This window comes from the organism of the source record quoted next, unplaced genomic scaffold (assembly GCF_019419815.1).
Source record: "Pyrus x bretschneideri cultivar Hongxiangsu unplaced genomic scaffold, Pyrus_bretschneideri_v1 Contig1, whole genome shotgun sequence".
NCBI lineage: Eukaryota > Viridiplantae > Streptophyta > Magnoliopsida > Rosales > Rosaceae > Pyrus > Pyrus x bretschneideri.
In genome coordinates, this window is record NW_025999390.1 from 13273266 (window position 1) to 13294876 (window position 21611).

At 39.8% G+C, this 21611-nt stretch overlaps 3 protein-coding genes across 3 annotated transcripts; 2 read left to right on the forward strand and 1 right to left on the reverse strand.

Moving 5' to 3' along the window:
• The first annotated feature begins 3719 nt into the window (after positions 1–3719).
• Positions 3720–5471, forward strand: LOC103932564 (serine/arginine repetitive matrix protein 1-like). The gene has a single exon (XM_009342193.3). It carries the CDS (start codon positions 3720–3722, stop codon positions 5469–5471), a length of 1752 nt encoding a protein of 583 aa, XP_009340468.2.
• Positions 5472–9876: 4405 nt separating this feature from the next.
• Positions 9877–11867, forward strand: LOC103932563 (WD repeat-containing protein VIP3). Its single transcript, XM_009342192.3, has 2 exons — positions 9877–10275; positions 10982–11867. The coding sequence occupies exons 1-2, from the start codon at positions 9937–9939 to the stop codon at positions 11594–11596; spliced, it is 954 nt and encodes a 317-aa protein (XP_009340467.2). The 5' UTR covers positions 9877–9936; the 3' UTR covers positions 11597–11867.
• Positions 11868–12759: 892 nt separating this feature from the next.
• On the reverse strand, positions 12760–14589 carry LOC103932562 (threonine synthase, chloroplastic). The gene has a single exon (XM_009342191.3). The coding sequence runs from the start codon at positions 14475–14477 to the stop codon at positions 12885–12887; it is 1593 nt and encodes a 530-aa protein (XP_009340466.2). The 5' UTR covers positions 14478–14589; the 3' UTR covers positions 12760–12884.
• Positions 14590–21611: the final 7022 nt, after the last annotated feature.

Here is a 21611-nt window from a genome sequence, read left to right on the forward strand (position 1 = left end):
CTTTTTTGGACGACACTTTATTTTTATTAATTATTATTTGAGCGGTGTTCTAAGCTACTTTAAACTACAGAGTTACTTTGACATACATAACACTTTGGGATGTGGTATGGGTAAGCGGAGATTCTTGACCATTGATATATGTACAAATCTGAACAAAATTTTGGTGCTAATTAAAATTAGTGGTTCTACTCTTGCATAGGGGTGGGAAATTTTGCCATAAATCGATTTACCGATCGAACTATATCGGTCGGCTCATAATGGTATGGTATAGTTTTGGCATTTTTCTATAATCGGTTGGCATTTTACATAACCGATAATGGCATGACTTTGGTAATTGATTTTGTATACTGGTGGTATGCCATACCTACCAATATATATATTTCTATTAAGATATTTTAGGTATTTTTTACATGCTTGATTCCTCAGTTTTAGGGTTTAGAAAATAAATGAGTCCTTAGTTTTAGGGTTTAAAAAATATATGTACATGTATATGTATATGATTCATGCCATAACAAATATAGAAAATATTGTTAACAAAATTGATAGCATGATGATTATTGATACTATATATACACGTACACATATATGATTTTGAATGTATAAGCGTTGCTTACGTTTAGGATGATGGAGTCTAGCCAAACAACCACTAGTGCACAACATAGATTAACCCAAAATGAACCACACAATGCAACCGAACAAGCACCCCAATCTGAAAATTAAATTGAGCCCTTGGAACTGGAAGATAACAAGGAAGGAGTGGAAACCACCGGTTGTGCCATTTACCAACCGAACCAACCAATAATTTTGGATGAACCAATTTTTGGCAACAGCAAGAAGACGATTGGCTAGTGGTAATTGATTTTTGGTAATTACGTATATGTGGTTGGCAGGTGGCACAAGAAATTTGGCATGGTTTGCCAACCGAACCCAACCCTATTCTTGCATCATATTTTTTTTACCCCAAAAGTCCATTTTTAAGGAGTGTTTTTTTTTTTTTTTTTTTTTTGATAATTTGAATATCAAATTGGGTCACTTGTATCATAGGTTATTTATTTATTATTATTAAAAATACAACTTTCCATCCAAAGTGGGTGTGAATTTTTGCTTTTAGCAATGATTTTGTTTTAAGTATCAGTATGATGAAATGTCCACTAATGAATAACAACAGTTTGTATTAGCATGGAGTTTAACTTGGAGAGAAGCAAGAAATTATGTCCTACAAAATGACTCGTTTTCTTTTATTTGGATTATCTTTTAATCTATTTAATCTAAAAATTAAGAAAAGATCGTAAGAAAAATAAAGGGATCGAGATTGGTAGTCACTTTTGTTAATTAAGTCACAAAACAATGGAGATATCCCATTTTCACGTGAGAAAAATGTAAAGAAAAAGTTAGAAAGAAAGAAAAGGGTGTCCCTAAACGCTAGCTATTAGGCATAGCCGTCCCCTTGAAGAAATTTGGACGACACTTGGTCGTGGTGGCCATGGCAGCTGTCCTTTCTTAACCCCTTCTGTTTCTGATGTTTGAAAAAGTTGCTTGCACGCCATGGAAGCTGAGGCCTCTCTATATGTAAGGACATGCGTGGGACATGGGATAAGCCAAAAGCACTAGGATTCGAATTATAGCTTTTTCCCACAGCACAGCTTCTGCTTAGTAGTGCGCTCTTCAGCTCCTGCTATGATTTTTAAGCACTAGTGGTTGTCACACTTGGCTTCTGGCTTTTTTTCCAAGTAAAATTTTCCACACACTAGAAAGTCATAATTTGAAAACAAATGTGTTGGTTAATTAATGTTAAAGCCTCCTTTACAGTCTGAAATCAAAATAGTTAAAAGAAAAACATGTAGGAAAACTGGTCACGTAAAAAGCTGTATTACCAATAATGAACTCTAAAACAATAGGAAAAGTAAAAAGCAAGATATTTTTTGGTGCCCTTGCGTTCATCGCTCTCACACGATCAGAAACTCAAGTTACGTGATGGGAAATAAACTCAAAAGAAGATATGTCACAACACATTTGTAAGTCTTTATCTCTCATCACGTGCATGGCTCTACATAAACTCTAAAACCCGCTATAAAACAGCAAATTCTCTCCAGGATTAAGGGTTTTTTAAATTTTGAAAAATTCTTGTTTGACAGATTGTCACCAAAGAGGAACAGTCGTGGTGTTTTCATTGTAAAGGGGTATACAATTTCAATGATCGCAACCACGCTCCAATCATTCAAACAAAGAGAAAAGAGAAGGAAATTGGTTGAGTAGTACGTACAAGTGTCCTCTGCTTCTCTGTATATGGACTGCACCTGCAACTTGCTTGCCTTAGAACTTCAAATTAATATTTTTAATTATCTTTCCTTCTTTTTAAAATCTATTTTATTTTATTTTTATTTTGGTGAATTGGCAGATCAGATTATTAAGAACAATGCTTAGCTACTCAAAGATGAGTAAAAACTTCTACTCAAAACTCTTCGTGTTCGAATCATATAGTTTTGTGCTTATGATCAGAACTGTTCATATTATAAGTCACATGGTAAAGATCATTTCTGTAAAAAATAAAATGAAACTAAGGTCGTTTTGTTAATATATTTTAACAAATATATAGACGGTTCGTAATATTTTTACCAATTCCGTTAATTTGATTTTATACAGTTCGATGATTAAACGACCTTAGTTTTAATTGATTTTGTACAGAAGGGATCTTTATAGAGTGATTTTTAATATGAACAGTTCTGATTATAAAAAACAGAATTCTATAAATCGACAACAAATAATTTTGAGTAAGAACTCCTACTCTTTCTTTGAGTAGGGAAGTATTGTTCGATTATTAATTTGGATAAAAGATTCTTACACTTGAATGTTTTTAAATAATTTTATATTTGTCGGTGTACTATTGGTTGTTATCAACAACTATTGTGGAGTGATACACACTACCATACAATTCTAAAAACATATTAAGTTATGTATAATGCATTAAGCATGATTAAGTTTTGGTATTAATTCGAATGCTTCAATCTAATCCACCCTCATTATTCACATGTATAGTTTTGCTTTCATTTTATTTGATTATACACGTTCTTATCAATCTTATCTCTAATTTACCTACACAAGCACGAAACTAGTTCATAAAAGATAACAGTTTCGTAATACGTTACGTCTACGTATTCAAATCTACATGATTAATAGTTCAGATGAATGCATGTAACACACCGATTCTTATTCAAAAGAACGTCCTATCATCTATAAAATTTAATAACAATAGAAGATATTTAGTGCAAGTACCCGAGAGAGTGAGTTATGCGCTTGAAAGATACTCATATCTTCGTTTGTATACTCTTTGTATTTCTCTCATCACCGAAGTTCTAAAAAACGTTAGGTACTAGTCAGGATGGATTTAAATTATGATTGGGATCGATTTGAATACAACGCTCTCAATGGATTTTGATTAATAAGAAATTATGAAACGTGGATTATTAATATTTGATTTTCAAAGGGCATATCTTTGTCTGCCAAATTATTTTTCTTTTTGTTGACCAAAAAAACAAACTATATTTCTTATTTTGTACTCTTTATCTCCACAAGCAAAGCCCTAAAACCCCAACTCATCAAAAGCAACGCAAGTAAACAAAGCCTAAAGACCCATCAAAACCGCCACCCCCCACCTACTTGTCCCAACTCACCATCATCATCACCACCACCACCACCACCACCCCCACCCCCCCTCCTCCATGCCTCGCCGCCATGGCTCACCGTCTCCTCTTTTAAGTCCACCGTTGCTCATCATCCTCTTCCCCATCATCATCTCACTCATCCTCTTCTATACCATCCCTCCATTCCTATCTCTCACCTCTCAACTCCTCCGCCCCACCATTTCCGCCAAGAAAAGTTGGGACTCCCTCAATGTGTTTCTCGTCATTTTCGCAATCCTATGCGGCGTTTTCGCCAATCGAAACGAAGACGCATCACCTACCGAGGAAGATCGCATTCCCGACCATAATATTCCACACCCTTTGGACAACGTAACTACAAACAGCGCGAACATATCGGAATCGGAAGCAGCTGGGTCTGTACTTCCGCAGCAATGGTTTGGATATTCAGAGAGGAGGACCCCGGAAATCGGTGATGGCCGGTTGAGGAGGAGCAGCAACTCGTACCCGGATCTGAGGCAACTCGGGCAAGACTCAGTGTGGGAAACACCGGATCACAACAAGCCGCAGTTCCGCTTCTTCGACGACTTCGAAATCGGCAATTACAATCGTGCGCCGTCAACTTCACACCAACGCCGATCCGAGGGGTACTCAGATGTAATTAAGGAGATTCCGGTGGATACTTTCGTACTTCACTCTTCTCATCCCCCGCCGCAAAAGCCACCAACACCGACACCTCCACCGCCGCCTCCACCACGTCAACAAAAAACGAGAAGGACGTATCAGACCTTTCGACGTAAACATCCAAAAACGGAGAAAGTAGTGAATAATCATATTACTGAAGAGGGTGAAGAAATTGAGAACGTTCGAACTTCGCCACCGACGCCTCCACCTCCTCCGCCGCCAAGGCCTGCTGCCCCGCCATCGCCAATTCGGATTCGGTCAGAGCCGAAGCGCCGGAAGAGTAATGTGAAGAAGGAGATAGCGATGGTTTGGGCTTCGGTTCTGTCTAATCAGAGAAAGGGGAAGAAGAAGCACAAGGTCACCGGTACCAGAAACATCTACGAAACTGTTGCTTCTCTGCCTGAAGACCAACAACAAGGAGGAGAAGGAGAATACTTTTTCACAAGACCGCCGCCGTCGCAACCTCCTCCACCGCCACCCCCACCGCCGCCACATTCTGTGTTTCATAATCTGTTCAAAAAGGGAATGAGCAAAACTAAGAAAGTTCACTCCATCTCGACGCCTCCAACTCCACCACCACCACCACAGCCGGCATTGCGGAAACAAAAGAGTTGGAATACTAGTTTTCCGCTGGCGCCACCAACTCCGCCTCAACAACCACCGCCGGCTACTTCCCGACGGCGATCTTCCACCTCCAGTGGCCGTCCGCCGTTGCCGACTAAGTCGAGCAGTTATCTGTACGAGGAAAATGTAAACAGCGGCAGCCAGAGTCCGTTAATTCCAGTGGCGCCGCCACCTCCTCCGCCGTTCAAAATGCCGGAGCTGAAGTTTTTTGTGCGCGGGGATTTTGTTAAGATACGGAGTGCGGAGAGCTCACGCTGTGGATCTCCTGAATTGGAGGACGTTGATGACGTTGATGCGTCGCCACGTAAGGAAGAAGACTTGAAGTCAAAGTCAGAAGTACAGAGTAAAGTCAACGTGATGGACACTGGAGATGGTGGTGATGGTGGCGGCAGCGGCGGCAGATCCTCCGTGTTCTGCCCTAGCCCAGATGTTAATACGAAAGCTGATAACTTCATTGCTAGGCTGAGAGATGAGTGGAAGCTTGAGAAGATGAACTCAATGAGGCAGAAAAAGAAGATGCCCTAATCTGCATGCACTGGTTTTTTACTCACCATTGTCTACTTTTACATTCACATTTGATTTTAACACTTAGATATAGAACTAAAGTATATACTGGCAAAGAAAACATGGAAGACATTAGGGCTTTGATTGGGTTTTTGTCCATCTTTTGGAGCACCCTCTGCCTCTTGGTCTAAATTCTGTCATACAATCGGTGGATATACGCGACCAAAGATATAGGAAGAGGAGAATATATTCCCGATATATTTCCGATTACACTAACAAATCTCTCTACTATGTAGTAGATACAGAGTGACGTGGATTTGGATATTGGGTTGATTGTGTTTGATGACGTGAGTGTGCATTGAAGAAGCACACAAAATAATAGGCAATGGGTTTTCCGAGTGTGGCTTTATTTTTTCCTCACCTCTTGGAGCTCGTTGTGGAAGAAGTAGGCGAATTTTTGGATTTGGTACTTGTATTATGTATGGATTGGGGGATCTAAATGTGGTTTTTGTTCACCTCTTAGAGCCATTTTGTATTAAAGTACAATGTGTGTGTATGGGTTTTATAATTTGAACAAGTTTTGTTTTTGTGTGCAATCTTCTTTATATGTATATAACATGAGAAATTTGCATGAAACGAAGTGCATACAATATTTTGTAAGTTATTGAATTGTCATTACGGTGCAACAATCTAATAATGATTATTATTTTATATCCTAAAGGGGAAAGATGAACCTTTAATAATTAAACGAACTAACACATGATAGACATTGTTGTAATTTGTATGATAAAGTTTCTTCTAAGTTGTTGTCCTACAGAACAATGTAATTGAAACGAGAAAATGGCATCATTGCTTTATGTTAAAATTGAAGGATAATGTAAAAGGTGTGGGTGGAGTGGTTTAAAATAAAAGAGAAGTCATTACTCATTAATAAAACTAGAGTACAAGTAACATGATCACAAATGCAACTTTAATTCAAAAAAAAGAAAGATTTTTAGTCAAAACAGTTTTTGAGATTATCGTACCTCTTCACTTTAGTTTATGAAATTTAAAATCGATAGAAGTGGTATTTGAGATTGTCCACCGTCAATCATCTTGGTCATTCTATGAAAATTCTTAGTTAAATTGAAGAAACAATCAGTTCAAGTGGAAGAGTTGATTTGATAAAAACATCCTCAGTTTAACGGAAATTCTTCACAAAATGATCAAAATGACTAATTGTGGACAATCTTAGGGATCAGTTCGTGACACACCCCGACCGAGATCAGGGCGTGCTGGCCATCACGCAGAGGTGACGTAACCATGTGCACAGTGCGGAAGCTAATAAAACAATAATAGAAGAAGCACGAATAATTAAAAACTAGCATACATAGGGTAAAAGTAATAAGTGCTAGCGTAAGTGAGACGCTAGTTCAGAGCAGAAAGCCTAAAGCAGTCCAAATTAAAAATGACGCTACAACCGTACACCTGAAGGTGAACCTACGCTGGTGGTCGTCTGTCAGAAATGCCGAGAAAGCCCTCTGGGAAACCACCGAACCTGCTAGGTAGCTAGAACCTGGAGGGGCGCAAAACAAAAGCGTGAGTGGGCAAAAACAAAGCTTTTCAAAAACCATTTAGCAAAATAAGTTCTAACCCCTTGCCGTAAAACCTGTATACTTCCTAGAAAATAAACATATGTACGTATATATAGATATGCCAATCATGCTCAAGAATATGCCATGTCGGAACCTCAAAATGAAATGCAAGTGCTCAGGTATAAATCACATCAATAATATATAATCTGGCAGCCGGAGTCACCTAACGTGACCTGTACGGCTGCATCTAGAGCTCAGATCTCCATCACAATAACTAAACCTTCCCACGAGTCGGAACCACCTAAGTGGTCTGTACGACAGGCCTGGGTGTAATACATATAAACGTTCTAGTGCTACGATCACGTGAAGGCTGCGCGAATAATCGCGGGTCACCTACGAGTCGGAACCACCTAAAGTGGTATGTACGACAGGACTGTGCACCTAACTTGGATCCAAGCTGAGCGTGTAGTGCGGGAGGTGAACAACAAGTGAAGGACTGTGCCCTACTCTGGGCGGGAGCACTAACACTGGGGGTGCAAGTTATGAGCTCTCTAAGCATCTCTAATCACTATTGAACGCAAATATTAAATAACGCTTACCTGGCACTTACCTGTGCGTCCACAGCACCAAATATGCATACGTATATATATACGACTAATAAAGTAATTAATGATGCATAAGTAACGATAATATAACACATGGCATATAATTAATAAACATTTAAATCAATTTCTGGGAAAATAAAGTATATAGGTATATACGGAAAACCAAAAGCCCACTCACTGATAAGTGGAAGGGTCGTAGCCCCCCTGCCTCAAGTGACCACGCTCGTCCTCGGGATATGTTTCACCTATGCGAAATAACTATAAAAACGTAAATTTTAAAGCACATAACCAAACTTTCGAAATAACTTCTCATACATTGCTCAAATGGGGCAAATGAATATACCAACGTGCTCTACTCGACCTCAGGATCACACCCAAATTTTTAGAAAAAATTTTCACCGCCGCACGCGCCCCCACGCGCAGGCACGTGTCTGGCACGCTGACGGCGTCAATTGACGCCGTAGGGAATATTTCGTTAGTTCTAACGGATTCCGTCAACGGCGTCAGGAATATTCCGTCAGATTTGACGGAATATTCCGTCTTCTTCCCCGGCTAACCTCCGGCGCCGTCGCCGGCGCCGGAAAACTGGAAAATTTTCAAACGTTGATATCTCGTTCGTTTTTCGTCCAAATTTCATAAAATTACTACCAAATTGAAGCTTAGACCTAGGAGAACACCAATATACCACTTTTAAGGGTTAAAAACCACGAGATCTCACCTGTCCACACAATCCAATTCCGGCCAACTTCGAATACGGTGATCCCGACGTCCAATTCCTTCAAACGAACTACTCCGAGACTCCTTGGGACCTCACCAAGCTACCTACAAGCTTCATTTTCCCTAAAACGTGAGAAATTACGTTTGCATGAATAGTACCCAAATCGGACATCGTCGAATCGACGTGAAAACGATGGAGTTCTCACCTGAAAATGGTACGGTTGGGCTCCCACGAGCCTCACGAGCTCGAATATGTACTCAGTTCCTTCGATCTGTGGGTGTTTGATGAGCTTTGGGTGTATGTCCGTACGTATATGGTGAATGGGAAAGGAGAGAGGACTCGGGACAGAGGCTGGGAAAGGGACAGAAGGGCTGTGGTGTGTGGGAAGGTGTGTGTGGCACCAAACATGCCAACAAAACCCCAAAACAAACAATAAACGTAACGAAATCGAACTAGGGGCAAAACTGTCTTTTCACATGTACGTTTTAAAATGTTTTTAGGACGGGCTGTCACAGTTCGGCTAAAAAGCCTTAAAAAATATAATAAGAACATACAAAATCAAGTGGGAAATTTGCAATATATAGTTAATTCTAAGTACGAAATTGCATTAGGAAACACCATTCGTCCCTTCCTAGCCAGCTACCAACGAACATGCATTCACATCCTTTTTGGCAATTTAAATTTTTGGTCCGGCCGGCCCCAATCAAGCACTTAGATATACAGATGATGAATAGGCGAACACGTAGCTGGGTATTGGGGTCCAGATTAAAGTAGTTGAGTATGGTCGGTGGCATAAATGAATATCTAGGTTTAGGGCACCATTTGGGACAGTTCAACATCAACCTAACCTAAGCTTTGAACTCATGGCGAATCAGTAGGAGGCAATATACCGGTTAAGTATTGATTTAGTGATTTTTTTTCCTTCTTATTAATATGGTATAAGTGTAGAGTTCGAATTCCAGTGATAAATGTAAAAATTTAAGAGAATATACGTCTAAGTTTTGAGTTAACGTATCTATTATGAAGCTTACATTAAGATTAGTCTAAATCTCCAATCAATTTTAGAATTTTTTTAACGACAAAAAAGAGATTGATGACAAAAGATATGAAGACACATTGCACAAAGAAACTGGAGAAACATTGGCTACAATGGTCCAAGGACAAAAATATATGTGTACAACGAACCAGTCAATAAACAAAGGACAATCACACTCATTTTTATCTCTCACGCATCCTTGTTAATTTTTAATCGTTGATATTTTATAATTCATTCAATCCAACGGTCGAAAAAATATGTGAAAAGTAAAAATTAGTGTGTAAATTCACTATAACCTCTCCGAATTTAGATGAGTGAATAACCGTAGCTTGACAATTGACACTAGTTCCTTTTTAAAAAAAAGAACAAAGACCTAACAAATCCACTCAATTACGGGCCGAAAATTTACGGGTAGGTCCAAACTCTACAACAACTAAAATCTTAGCCCAAACATAAAGCCCAAAAAACTTCCAGAAACAGAAAATTGAAGACTGAAAAGAGTGAGGAAGTGAGCAAACTAGGGTTCTTGTCGTTTCACCAAAATCAATCACCAATGAAGCTAGCCGGACTGAAATCAATCGAGGACGCGCACGACGAGTCGGTATGGGCAGTGACGTGGGTGCCGGCCACCGAGTCCCGACCCTCTTTGCTGCTAACCGGGTCACTGGACGAGACCGTGAGGCTGTGGCAACCGGACGAGCTGGTGAACCGCGGAAAAATGACCGGCCACTGCCTCGGCGTGGCTTCGGTGGCGGCCCACCCCTCCGGCCGCATCGCCGCATCGGCTTCGCTGGATAGCTTCGTCAGGGTATTTGATGTTGATACCAACAATACCGTGGCCAGTCTCGAAGCCCCGCCATCTGAAGTGTGGCAATTAAGATTCAATCCCCAGGTACTTTGTTGCAAATGTTGGAAATTTTGGATTTTTATTTTCTGAGTAAAGTTTGTAGTTAATTACTTGTTTTTGTATCTATGCATTAAATTCTGCTTAGTTTATTTTTATTTACTTTGAAAATTATGCTAAATTTAGACTTGGGGATTTAGAATATGTTGTATTTTGCTTGGCTGCTTTGCTAATAGTGTCAGAGATGCCAATTGGAGACAAACTTACCTACGCTATGCGGAATGTAGCAGTATCTCAAGCATATCACACTTTGTCATACATCTTATAACGCCATACGTTTTAAATTTCCCACCTGATATTGCGTGATTGACTTCAGGATACCATTTGAAACTTACCACGTGAAATTGCGTGAATGCTTAGATACCACCACAATGGTGTCCCCGTTTTCGGGAAAGTTCTTGAGAAGTTGTTGATCTCTTTTAGTTCTTAATTGTTAAACTGATATTCAAAGTGGACCAAATTTGAATAAATGAGATGCTCCAAGTGAACATATTTAGTGTTTGTATCTAAAATTAAGACTTATTTTAGGGTCTTTAGCATTACATTTATCGAGGCTCCGAGTGATTTCTGATTCATACTGAGAACCATCTTTTTTGTTTGCCAAAGCAAGTTTGGAGGCATTTGATTGAAGGTTTTTGAAGCAGACCCTTTTGGTAATATTCAAATTGATGCTAATTTGTGGGTACCTGATCAGGGTACCATGCTAGCTGTGGCAGGTGGGGGAAGTGCATCAGTCAAAGTTTGGGACACTGCCACATGGGAGATAGTAGCCACATTGTCGATTCCTCGCCCCGAAGGAACCAAGCCAACTGATAAAAGCAGCAGCAAGAAGTTTGTGCTATCGGTTGCCTGGAGTCCTGATGGGAGACGCATTGCTTGTGGCTCAATGGATGGAACTGTTTCTGTTTTCGATGCAGATCGTGCCAAGTTCCTGCACCACCTGGAAGGCCACTTCATGCCAGTGAGGTCTCTCGTGTTTTCACCCGTTGAGCCAAGGTTACTCTTCACAGGCTCAGATGATACCCATGTGCACATGTATGACGCTGAAGGAAAAACCTTGGTTGGAGCTATGTCAGGTCACGCAGGATGGGTCCTGAGTGTAGATGTGAGTAGTGACGGGGCGGCTGTTGCAACGGGCTCAAGTGATAGAACCGTGAGGCTGTGGGATATCAGTATGAGGGGAGCTGTGCAGACAATGAGCAACCACACTGACCAAGTCTGGGGAGTGGCGTTTCGACCAGGAGGAATGCCTGGTAGACTTGCAAGTGTGTCGGATGACAAGAGCATATCGCTGTACGACTACTCTTGAAGTGGCTGGCTCGGGGAGATATGAGAACCTTAGAAATTTACCAGATTGTTCACTTGAAATCGGTTTGTTTGACACCTTGTTCTGATGTTCTGTTTGTAATACACAAAAAACTAGTGTTGGTCGAGGGAGGGAATGCATACCTATTAGACGGATCTTTTACCGTCGAATTGGTGAACCCTTTACAGTAAAAAATGAACTGGCGAAGCCTTAGATGTGACCTTGTTAATGTGTATTCTTAGGCTCGCAGCTTTAACAAGTTTGTTTTGGCATATATGTGTTTGGTCATTTTTTCAGTTGGGTTTTAATTCACCTTTTGTCCGTATATTGGAAAATTATGTGGCATTTTTTTTAGATCGAATGTGTATTTTTTGTTGCTTCTTGGTTCAAGAAAAAGAAAATAAACCAACAGATTTCTCTCCTTTCTACCCTATTACTTTGATGTTTAAGAAAAAGGCGTTGTTATTGACACTTTAAGAGAATCATTTTACACTATTAAGAGTATTTTCTCTCTTTAATTTTTACATACTAAGGTAGCTCATACTGAGTTTTTGAATTTCATACTTTTGTGAGAAATATGTTATGAATGAGTGGTTCAAGTGTCTCAACTCAAGTGTTTATCGTACAAAGCAGTTGACGTCCCAAATGGTGCATACTCTTTTTCTTGCATCAATCCACTCCACAATCCACTCCACCAACCCAAAAAAAAAAAAAAAAAATGTAACGGTGTGATAGTGACACCGAAAAACACGCCCAGCGGGAAGCTTAAACTTTATGACTCGATATTTACCAAAAAGGAAAAAAAGCAGTTCATGACTTGACAGCACCATTCAACATTGTCAAGAATGATAAAACAACTTGGAGAATCACACGAAAACAAAAATAACGACATGACACCACCATGGCACCATGGGAGAAGTCATTACAAACACAAACACCTTCCAAACATGTGGGAAACTAGAAAATTCCTTAAAACACGCAAACGAAAGAGCAGCATAGAGATGTGTATCATAAGATTCATCCAAAAAACCCTAGGGATATGTTGTTGCACTAATGTTGCACCAGATGTCTGAATGTGATCAGAAACATGGTCATTTACGTACATCTATGTCGGACAATTTTCACAAGTAAATATAAGATTATATTTTCTAAACATACATAAAACAGAAAAACAAAATTAACTCTCTCGATTAATCCAAAAGCAACGTGCTGAAATCCAAGCATCAACAGCAAAATGGGATACTTTGTTACATTAATACAAAAAACTTGCTTGCTAAACCTCCTCTCTCACTTAGACCTTTGGTGCCTTGTTGAACAAATACTCCTTGAGCACATCCATAACCTCCCCGAATTCCGCCTTCACCTCCGTCGGCGGGTTAGCGAACCGGCATGCCATGTCCTTGATTGCCTTGGAGTGATAGTCAACTTTCGACTGTGTAAACTTCAGGCCATGAGCAGTACTCACCACCACAGTCCGATCACCGGCTCCAATCACACCACTCTTCCTCAGCTTATCCAATGCGGTTAGGGCAACGCCTGTATGAGGGCAGATAAACATACCCGTGGAGTCGGCTTTCGCCATTGCGTCCATCAGCTCCTCCTCACTTGCTTCCTCCACAATCCCATCACAATTCTTCAGAGCATACACGGCTCTGTCGATTGAAACAGGGTCCCCAATCTGAATAGCCGAGGCGAATGTCGAATTCGCCTTCACCGGCTTGAAATCCTTCCACCCTGACTTGTAATACAAGTAAAGCGGGTTCGCATTTGCTGCCTGAGCGCAAACCATCCGCGGAATTCGATCCACTAACCCCAATTCCTGGCACATTTTGAACCCTTTGTAAAATGCATAGATGTTGCCTAGATTGCCTCCGGGAACAATGACCCAATCGGGCACTTCCCAATCAAATTGCTGCAAAATCTCAATCGCCGCCGTCTTCTGCCCCTCCAGCCTCAAACTATTCAGCGAATTCGCCAAGTAAATTGGCAATTCGGCCGTGATTTCCCTGATTAGCTTCATGCAGCCGTCGAAATCGGTGTTGATGCTCAGCACGAACGCGCCGTTCGCAATCGGCTGGACCAATTGCGCCATTGAAATTTTGTTAGCTGGTAAGAAAACAATCGAGGGAATACCTGCGGCAGCGCAATAAGCGGAGAGAGCTGCCGACGTGTCGCCGGTGGAGGCGCAGCCGACTCCGACGACGGGGCGATTGAGCTTCCTGAGGCGGTTGACCTGGCTGATTAGCACCGTCATGCCGAGGTCCTTGAAGCTGCCGGTGTGGCTGATCCCGCAGTGCTTGACCCAGAGATCGTTCATGCCCAGAAACTGTTTGCCGAAACGCTCCGCCCAGAAGAGGTTGGAGTTCCCCTCGAACGCCGAAACGATGTCGTCGTCGTCAATCTCGGGCAGGACCCACTCCTTCTTAGACCAGACGCCGGAGCCGTACGGCCACGTGGTCTTCCCCACGCGGGAGTCGAAGAGTCTCCGCCAGTACGCGCCGTCGAACTTCCGCAGCGCATCCATATCGTGCTGGACGTCGAGGAGGCCGCCGGATTGGCTGCGGTAGACGATTTCGTCGAGCGAGTAGGACTCGGGCGAGTCGAAGCCCGAGTTGAACGGAACGTACTTGGCGGAGAAGCTGTGGGGGGAGCGGTGTCGGCGGGCCTCATCGCGGATGTTCTCATCGGCGGCGCGGCGGGTCTTGCTGGAAGGGGGCTGGGGCGGGGTGCTGTTTGTTGCGGGGGAGGGATCGAATGTGGAGGAGGTGCAGGATACGGAGAGTGAGGAGGTAGGGGGGCGTTTGGATGCGGAGTTTTGGTAAAACGCGGGGAGATTAGGGGAGAGGGAGGAGAGAGAGGAGTGGAACAAGGCGGAGGAAGCCATGGCTGAGGAGAGGGAGAGAGGGGAAGTGTGTGGAAGGAGGCGGCGCGCGTTTGGACTTTGGAGGGGTTTGGAGTGGTGGGTGATGTTTAGGGGGAGGAGGCTGCGGGGTCGTGACTCATTACTATTAGTAGGTCCGTTTGGGACACGTGTGCGAATTAGGCGTGTTTTTGTTTCGGCATATGGATTTATGAATTGGAAATGTAGTCGTGGGTATGTTCATTGTGCTCATTTTCTCAAGGTCAAACCGCTGAAATTTCTCTCCTCCTGTGAGCGTGAGAACCTCTTCCCTCCTCCTGTGCGAGCTTTTCTCGCCGTTGTGTGAGTGTTCCTTCGTTTTCGTAGATTCGCTTCGCCATTAGCCCTAAATTTGACTATGGTCAGTGGCTGTTCCATCCTCTTCCATTCCCATGTTGGAATATTTGATTGAGTATTTCAAAATACAGCTCATAAATCAAAGCTTCATCGGTCAAATATCATTCTTTAATGATTTCTTTTTATTCTTAATTTCAATTTTGTTTGCCAACAAAATCTGACGGTACAAATCTACCACAAGGACGGCAGACATAACAGATCTATACCACAGCCTATGTAATATCATCACCAAAAAAGCGAGATCATATCAAAACCAACACTTGGCAAAGCGAGGCCACAATGAAACCAAGTCTGACAATCCAGGTCACACCAAAACACCGGTCACAAACTAGCCACAATACTCACAAGGAGAGACATTACCCGCTAGAAGTGTGATAGGAGCATATTTAGGCGACTTACTTAGCTTGTTTTCGTGCATCTATGTTGTTAATTCATAGTTGTTTTAGTAGTTTAAGCCATTTTCGTGTGTTTTTAGGTTCATATGGCTAAGGAAGCAAAAAGATGCATTTTGGAGCAAAATTGGGCTTGGAATGGATAGCATATGATTGGAGCCAAAGTGTTGGACGAATTTGAAGGCCTTGTATTCATTTTGGACATAAAACAAAGGGCCTAGCCCATTCTCTCTTAAACCAACCCCAAGGCCATGCATTTCCTTCCAATTCCAAAGCCCACAATCACTTCAAAAGCCATGCAAAGAACCATCCATTCCATAAAAAACAATCCATCAATTCACATGCAAAACCACCATTAACACACATGCACCCAAAAAAAGCCAACCTAGCTAACCCTACATGCATTCTTTATGCAACTCTTCATCATTCCACCATTCATTCTTTATTCCACAAACAAGTCACATGCATTTCCACCTTCCTACTTCATCATTTCACCACATTCTCCCTCTTTAACTCATTTCATTATTCATTCACTTTGCATTCATTCAATTCCACCCCACATGCACCCTTTATTCTTCATCATTGCAACCATGGCACATTTACACCAACAAAACAACTCCCATGCCATGGCCTACTCATATTCCCATTTCCTTTCCAACATCTCACATGCATTTCCACCTTCCTACTTCATCATTTCACCACATTTTCCCTTTTATTTCCACATGCAATTCTTCATCATTGCAACCACAAACACCTTAAACAAATAGCCATATACATCTCCACTCCTCCTATAAATACCATTGCATTCATTCATTCAAAAATCATCTCATTCACAACACAACACACCACAAACACTTCCCTAGCCGTGAGTTTCTCTCCCTTAGAATCCAAAAACCATCTTCCATTTCCACCACTCCTCATCCATTTCCATAATTTCCCAACACTTCCATCCCCCCAACCAACTATCCCTAGACCTTATGCTACAATAAAGAGGAAGATAAGAGGGCCTAAACGTTCATACAATTCAAGATTGAGTTGTTGGAATGTTTAGGCATTTCTTTGATTTCAATGTTTAATTTCAATTCTCTTTGTTTTGTACGTATGAGGAAATAAACCCCCTTTAGCTAGGGGTGATTCGAAACTATGTTTATGTTTGTAATATGATTTGATTACTTTTAATTACGTTTCATAAGTTGTGAATTCAATTTGTTTAACTGTTTGATTGATAACCTATTTATGTATGTTTATTAAGAATGAACGCTTAATTTTCATGCATGAATTTGATGCTAGAATATAAGTGAGTTTCACGTAATAGTTATGAACTTATATTCACAAGTAGTGGAGGTTGCTTATAAACAATCGTGTTAAACATATTCTTGGCATAAGTTTCATGCAATCATAGTAACGAATGCCTCGTCAACACTTATAGTTTTCATGTTGCTTAATGATTCTTGCTTGTATCTCTATTATGCAATTCATGTAGGGAACTTGTGAGGAATGCTTTGGATTGTCGTATGCAATCATCCAATTCATTAACTTAAGGAAAACTTGACGGTTAATTTAAGCGGACCTAATTAACCCGGGGCGTTGAGAATTCATGGTTTATTGAAAAGCAATTAGACATCGTTTTGTATGCAAGTATAACATATGTGGAGATGAACCCCTTAGCTAGCTTCCCATCCATTCATTTCCGTCAAATCCATATTTACAATTTGTTTTGTTTCCAAGTTTCCATTTTTAGTTTAAAGTCGTCCAAATCCAATCCCCCTTTACTTTATTGTTCAATTTAGTTAGAAATCAATTTAGTTTGTGTTTTTAAAGCATTTTGAGTCTTTTGGTTTGTCTTAGTGTTTTAACGTTTAGTTTCACATTCTTTGAGTCTAATTTAGTGTTTTATCTTATTTTTACGTTTTTGAAGTCAAAATCCAAGTGGTTAACAATCCCTCCTAATCCCCGGTCCAGAACGATCCCTACTTACATCCATACTACAATTGACAAAAAGAGGGTTTAATTTGTGTGCGTATAATTCTCGCATCAAAGTGGTACAAACAAACCTACGCTGATACTACACAAATCCGAGAAAATGAAATCCTCTTGGAGGCCTAATTGCATCCATTGACCCCTCACCACCTGCAACTAGTGCAAGTCCGCTGCAACCCGCGAGCCAAGGCCGTCAGTGGAAGGCGGAGACACTACTAAACAGTTGAGAGAACCACAAAACACGGAAAAGCAAGCCATAGGGGAGGATCTGACTCACCGACAACCAAAAACACCAGCCCAAACCCGCAGATCTAGCCACCTGCAACTAATGCTTCTTGAATTCCCTATATTTGGGCCACGTTTTGTTTTGTGATTAGCCCCTATATATCACTATTGCATAAATCAAAAAAGAAAATTGTAGTTCCAGTCAAGTCCTCTCCCATTCTATAAGTTTTCAATCTTTCTCTTTTAATTTGATCACCCATTATCTTAAGTGCTATCGTAGTTTTCACTTCTATACCAAATGAAAAAATCGGGTTGTTCCTTCAATCTAAGTATTGCGAGTGTATATTTACAAGGATCATAGATTGATGTATCCTAGATGGTAGAGCGTCATATTGGCTCCATCATCTCTCAAGCTGTACTCAATTCTTTTCGTGTTCCGTGTTTTGTCTCTGATCTATGGTTTAGAGTATGTGGAGCTTTGGCTCGAGCATTCGCACCATCACTTTTGTTGGTCCTTCCCAATGTTCGTCCTTATCGGTGATGTTACTTGTACAATCTCTCTTCTTGCGTGTTTCCATGGTTTTGTGGCGGCGGTCAATGTGGTGATCCTTGGAGGATGATGCGACTGTTTTTCTTCTTCACTTATGGGTTTCTTGCTGGCTTGGTCTATCGGTGGAATCTGCAGAATATTTGAGTGAAGAGTGTGAAATAATAGGAAATGAGAGCAAAAACCAACTGCAAATTGGTTAAACCAGCTAAATCAAATCAAGTCGTTTCGGTTGAATTTTAAACTACAAAAATGTAGTATACTAAGACAATATCAAACCAAAATGCAATTAGTTCGATTGGTCATGTTTTGGAGTTGCATGAATTGACCCAAATTCCTGTTTACTTTTTCACACTTGGCATTTATAGTTGGTTTCCCGCCATCTAGATATGAAGTCGCCTTTGACTTATGCAAGAAAATTATAATATTTGCTTAATTGTTTTCAAAGGAAAATAACTGGACCAAACCGGTCAGTAAAATGATTGATTAGATTATTATAATACTACAATTAGTTTGGAACTAAATTGAACCAACCCAAATCGAGATATCAACATTAAGTTGGTTATGAGTTTAAGATCTTAATAGAAACCAAATGAGCGAATTAGGGTGGACAAAATATTCATAGGTTTTGGTAATTGCGGTTACTCATCTATTTAAAGTTCCTGATTACGGTTATGGGTAACCGTTTAGACGAATAAACGGGTATGGATATAACCGTTTATCTATAAAATTTAAATGGTCGGTTATGGGTATAACCCGGGTTATAATGGTATCCATCAGTTATAGGTACTACCTGCGGTTATAACGAGTATTTATTTACCCATTTGATTTAATTTATGTAAAATTAAAAAAAAAATTAAAAACCCTAAAATTTCAATCTCTCATTCAGACTCATGAGTCTCAAACACCCCGCCCTCCGCTCATTTCCAGCTAGTCTCATTGAAGCACGACGAGGAACGATAAGCTCCATCTTGTTCTTTGATTTGCAAAGGTCCAGATGGGTCTTTTTCCCTTCATGTTTTATAAGACCAGTTTCCAGGCATTAGACCATCTCCAACAGAATGGTCCAGAGGGCCAAAAATAACCCGAAAACCGTCTTTAACTGAGGGCTAGGCTAGAGGGCTGTGGAATCTGAGAGGGCCCCACGGAATCGGAGAGGGCTAGAGAGCTGGCCAGAAAATAGAGCATTCCTGTCGGTTACAACCGACAGGATTGCTTAAATTTTTTTTTTAATACAACGGCTAGTCAGCAAGCCGTTGTATTCATTTTTTTTTTTTTTGGTTTTTTGGGCCAATTTTTTTTTTTTTTTTAAATTCTTTTTTTTTTCTTCCTATAAATACATAAATCATTCATTAAATTTAAGTTCTAATTTTTTTGGTTTTTTGAACCAGTTATCGTTGTATTTTTTAAATTTAAGTTGTTGTAGTATTTAAATTTAAATAATAAATTATATTTGGCTCTATGGCCCTTTGGCCCTCGGTTGGAGACTGTTTTTCGTGATAGGGCTAAAATGAGCTCTATGGCCCTTTGGCCCTTGGCTGGAGGAGGCAAATATGACCATGTACTGCTTATTAAAATATTAATATCTTGGAGAATCTTGGAGGACTAAAGAGCTAAAACGAGCTCTCTGAGTAGCCATTGGTTGGAGATGGCCTTACTTATCTGGCGGGCCTCCACCTGGAGGAACTGAAATACATTCATTTTTTGTGGAATCACAGTCCTGTTCTTTTTGCTTTGAACCTTTGGATTCTAGATGATTTAAGTTGCCCACCTCACCTGCAGCATGTCGTGAGTTCATATCAGTAGTCATTTCTTTTGTAGGTCTTCTTTGATGACAACAAGTCGATGAGATTTTGTGATTAAACGTGATAAAACATTAGTGTTCGAAAGTGTTTTGTTTCATAATATTTTGGAGTTTTGAATCATCTAGTATTCAAGATAATGACTACTTTTTGTTTTTAGAAGTTTACTTTGTAATCATATGGATTATAATTAAAGACTTACTTGAGTGTAGCAAAAAAATATTGTTCATAAACTATTATTTCAATTATTGGAATTGTATGAGGACTTAAATCATTAAAATAGGGAAATGCATGCCAAAATGTATCTATAACGGTGTTTAATTGTCAGAAAATAAAAATTATGACAAAATTTTCTTTTGTAATTTTCAAGTTGTCAAAAAAAAAAAAAACATGTAGACGGGTGAAAAAGGGGTAAATGGGTAAAAAATGATAAGTGGGTTCAAAAACAGGTAAATGATTATGATTAAACGGGTAAACGGTTATGGTTAAATGGGTACACGATTATGTATATGGTTAACCGTTTATACAATTACCTAATGGGTAAACAGTTATGCGGTTATGAACATAAAAGGTTGTAGGTAAATAACCGCAGTTACCCGCTAACCATAACTGTGGCCCATCCCTAGAACGAACTAGATCTTGACATTAACATAGTGGTTTTTAAGTAGAACTAATGTTACTTGCTCACGCCCAGTATCAAGAGGGGAAGGGATCCGGATCCCTTCCTCCTAATCCACTAAGTTCGAGGATCCGGACAATTGAAATTTGATTCAACAGTTATAAACAGGGGTTCTTAAAAGTTATAATAACTTTAGGCGTTTGATTAAATTTCAACGGCCTAAATATCCGAACTTGGTGGATTGGGTGGAAAGGATTCGGAGATGATCCATTTTCTATCCGGAGGGGTTGTTATTTATAGGAAATCACGTGTGGGTATGTTACAAATAAGTTATAGTTTTGTTGTAATTTATTTGGGTATATGATTTATGATCACACAAATTTATTTATTTGTTAAATAATAGTGATATTGTAACCAAGTCCGATATGTAAGCAATTCAGTCAAATTTTTAGTATGATCTTCCAATATTATTTTGAAGTATATTTTTTTTTAAAAAAAATTTGGAAGATTTATTTTAAAGTACATCTGGTATTTATGTACAATGAAGATTCTTCTATCGATAAAGGGTAGAATGCGATTGAAGTACAAATATTGTGAATTAATATCATTATGATCCAAGTATAATATGAGCTACAATCATGTACTCATCTTTATTTTTACCTAGTAAAAAGTTGGTAGAAAAAAAATGGTTTCAAGAGATCATGGAGTTATTGTTGCTCTAAGTCTTATATTTAGCTATGTTTTTTGGAACTCGATTTTGATCTCACTTTACCTTTTACAATTCAAAAATCAACACTTTACCCTTTGAAACTCAATATGTGTACCTCTTTGTGGACTCTCTTCACCTTAAAACTCATAGGTCCCATCTTGAAACATATGTAAGACCTCATACTTGATAAGACTATGTCACATATGCAATAAATTTGATTATAAATCTCCATTATACGTTAGCATTCAATAATCAGAAATTGTTATTGAAGAGGTAAAAAAATAAAAAAGAAATTGGTTAGCCTAGTGTACCCAAATCAAACTTACATAAGAAATTAACAGATTTAAGGCATTGTGGAACGGATCTTGAGATTTAAAAAGACGACTTTTCAATTTCAAAAGGTAAAATGTGATCAAAATAAATTATAAAAGATAAAGTAGAACGAATTTTGAGTTACAAAAAGAAAAATGATATTAAAATTAAGTTCA

What these genes read in the sequence shown, in the direction of transcription:
- LOC103932564 (XM_009342193.3), top strand. Translation starts at nt 3,720, where the DNA reads ATGCCTCGCCGCCATGGCTCACCGTCTCCTCTTTTAAGTCCACCGTTG.
- LOC103932563 (XM_009342192.3), top strand. Translation starts at nt 9,937, where the DNA reads ATGAAGCTAGCCGGACTGAAATCAATCGAGGACGCGCACGACGAGTCG. An exon ending in AATTAAGATTCAATCCCCAG is followed by an intron (nt 10,276 to 10,981) that starts GTACTTTGTTGC and finishes GTACCTGATCAG; the next exon opens with GGTACCATGCTAGCTGTGGC.
- LOC103932562 (XM_009342191.3), bottom strand. Translation starts at nt 14,477, where the DNA reads ATGGCTTCCTCCGCCTTGTTCCACTCCTCTCTCTCCTCCCTCTCCCCT.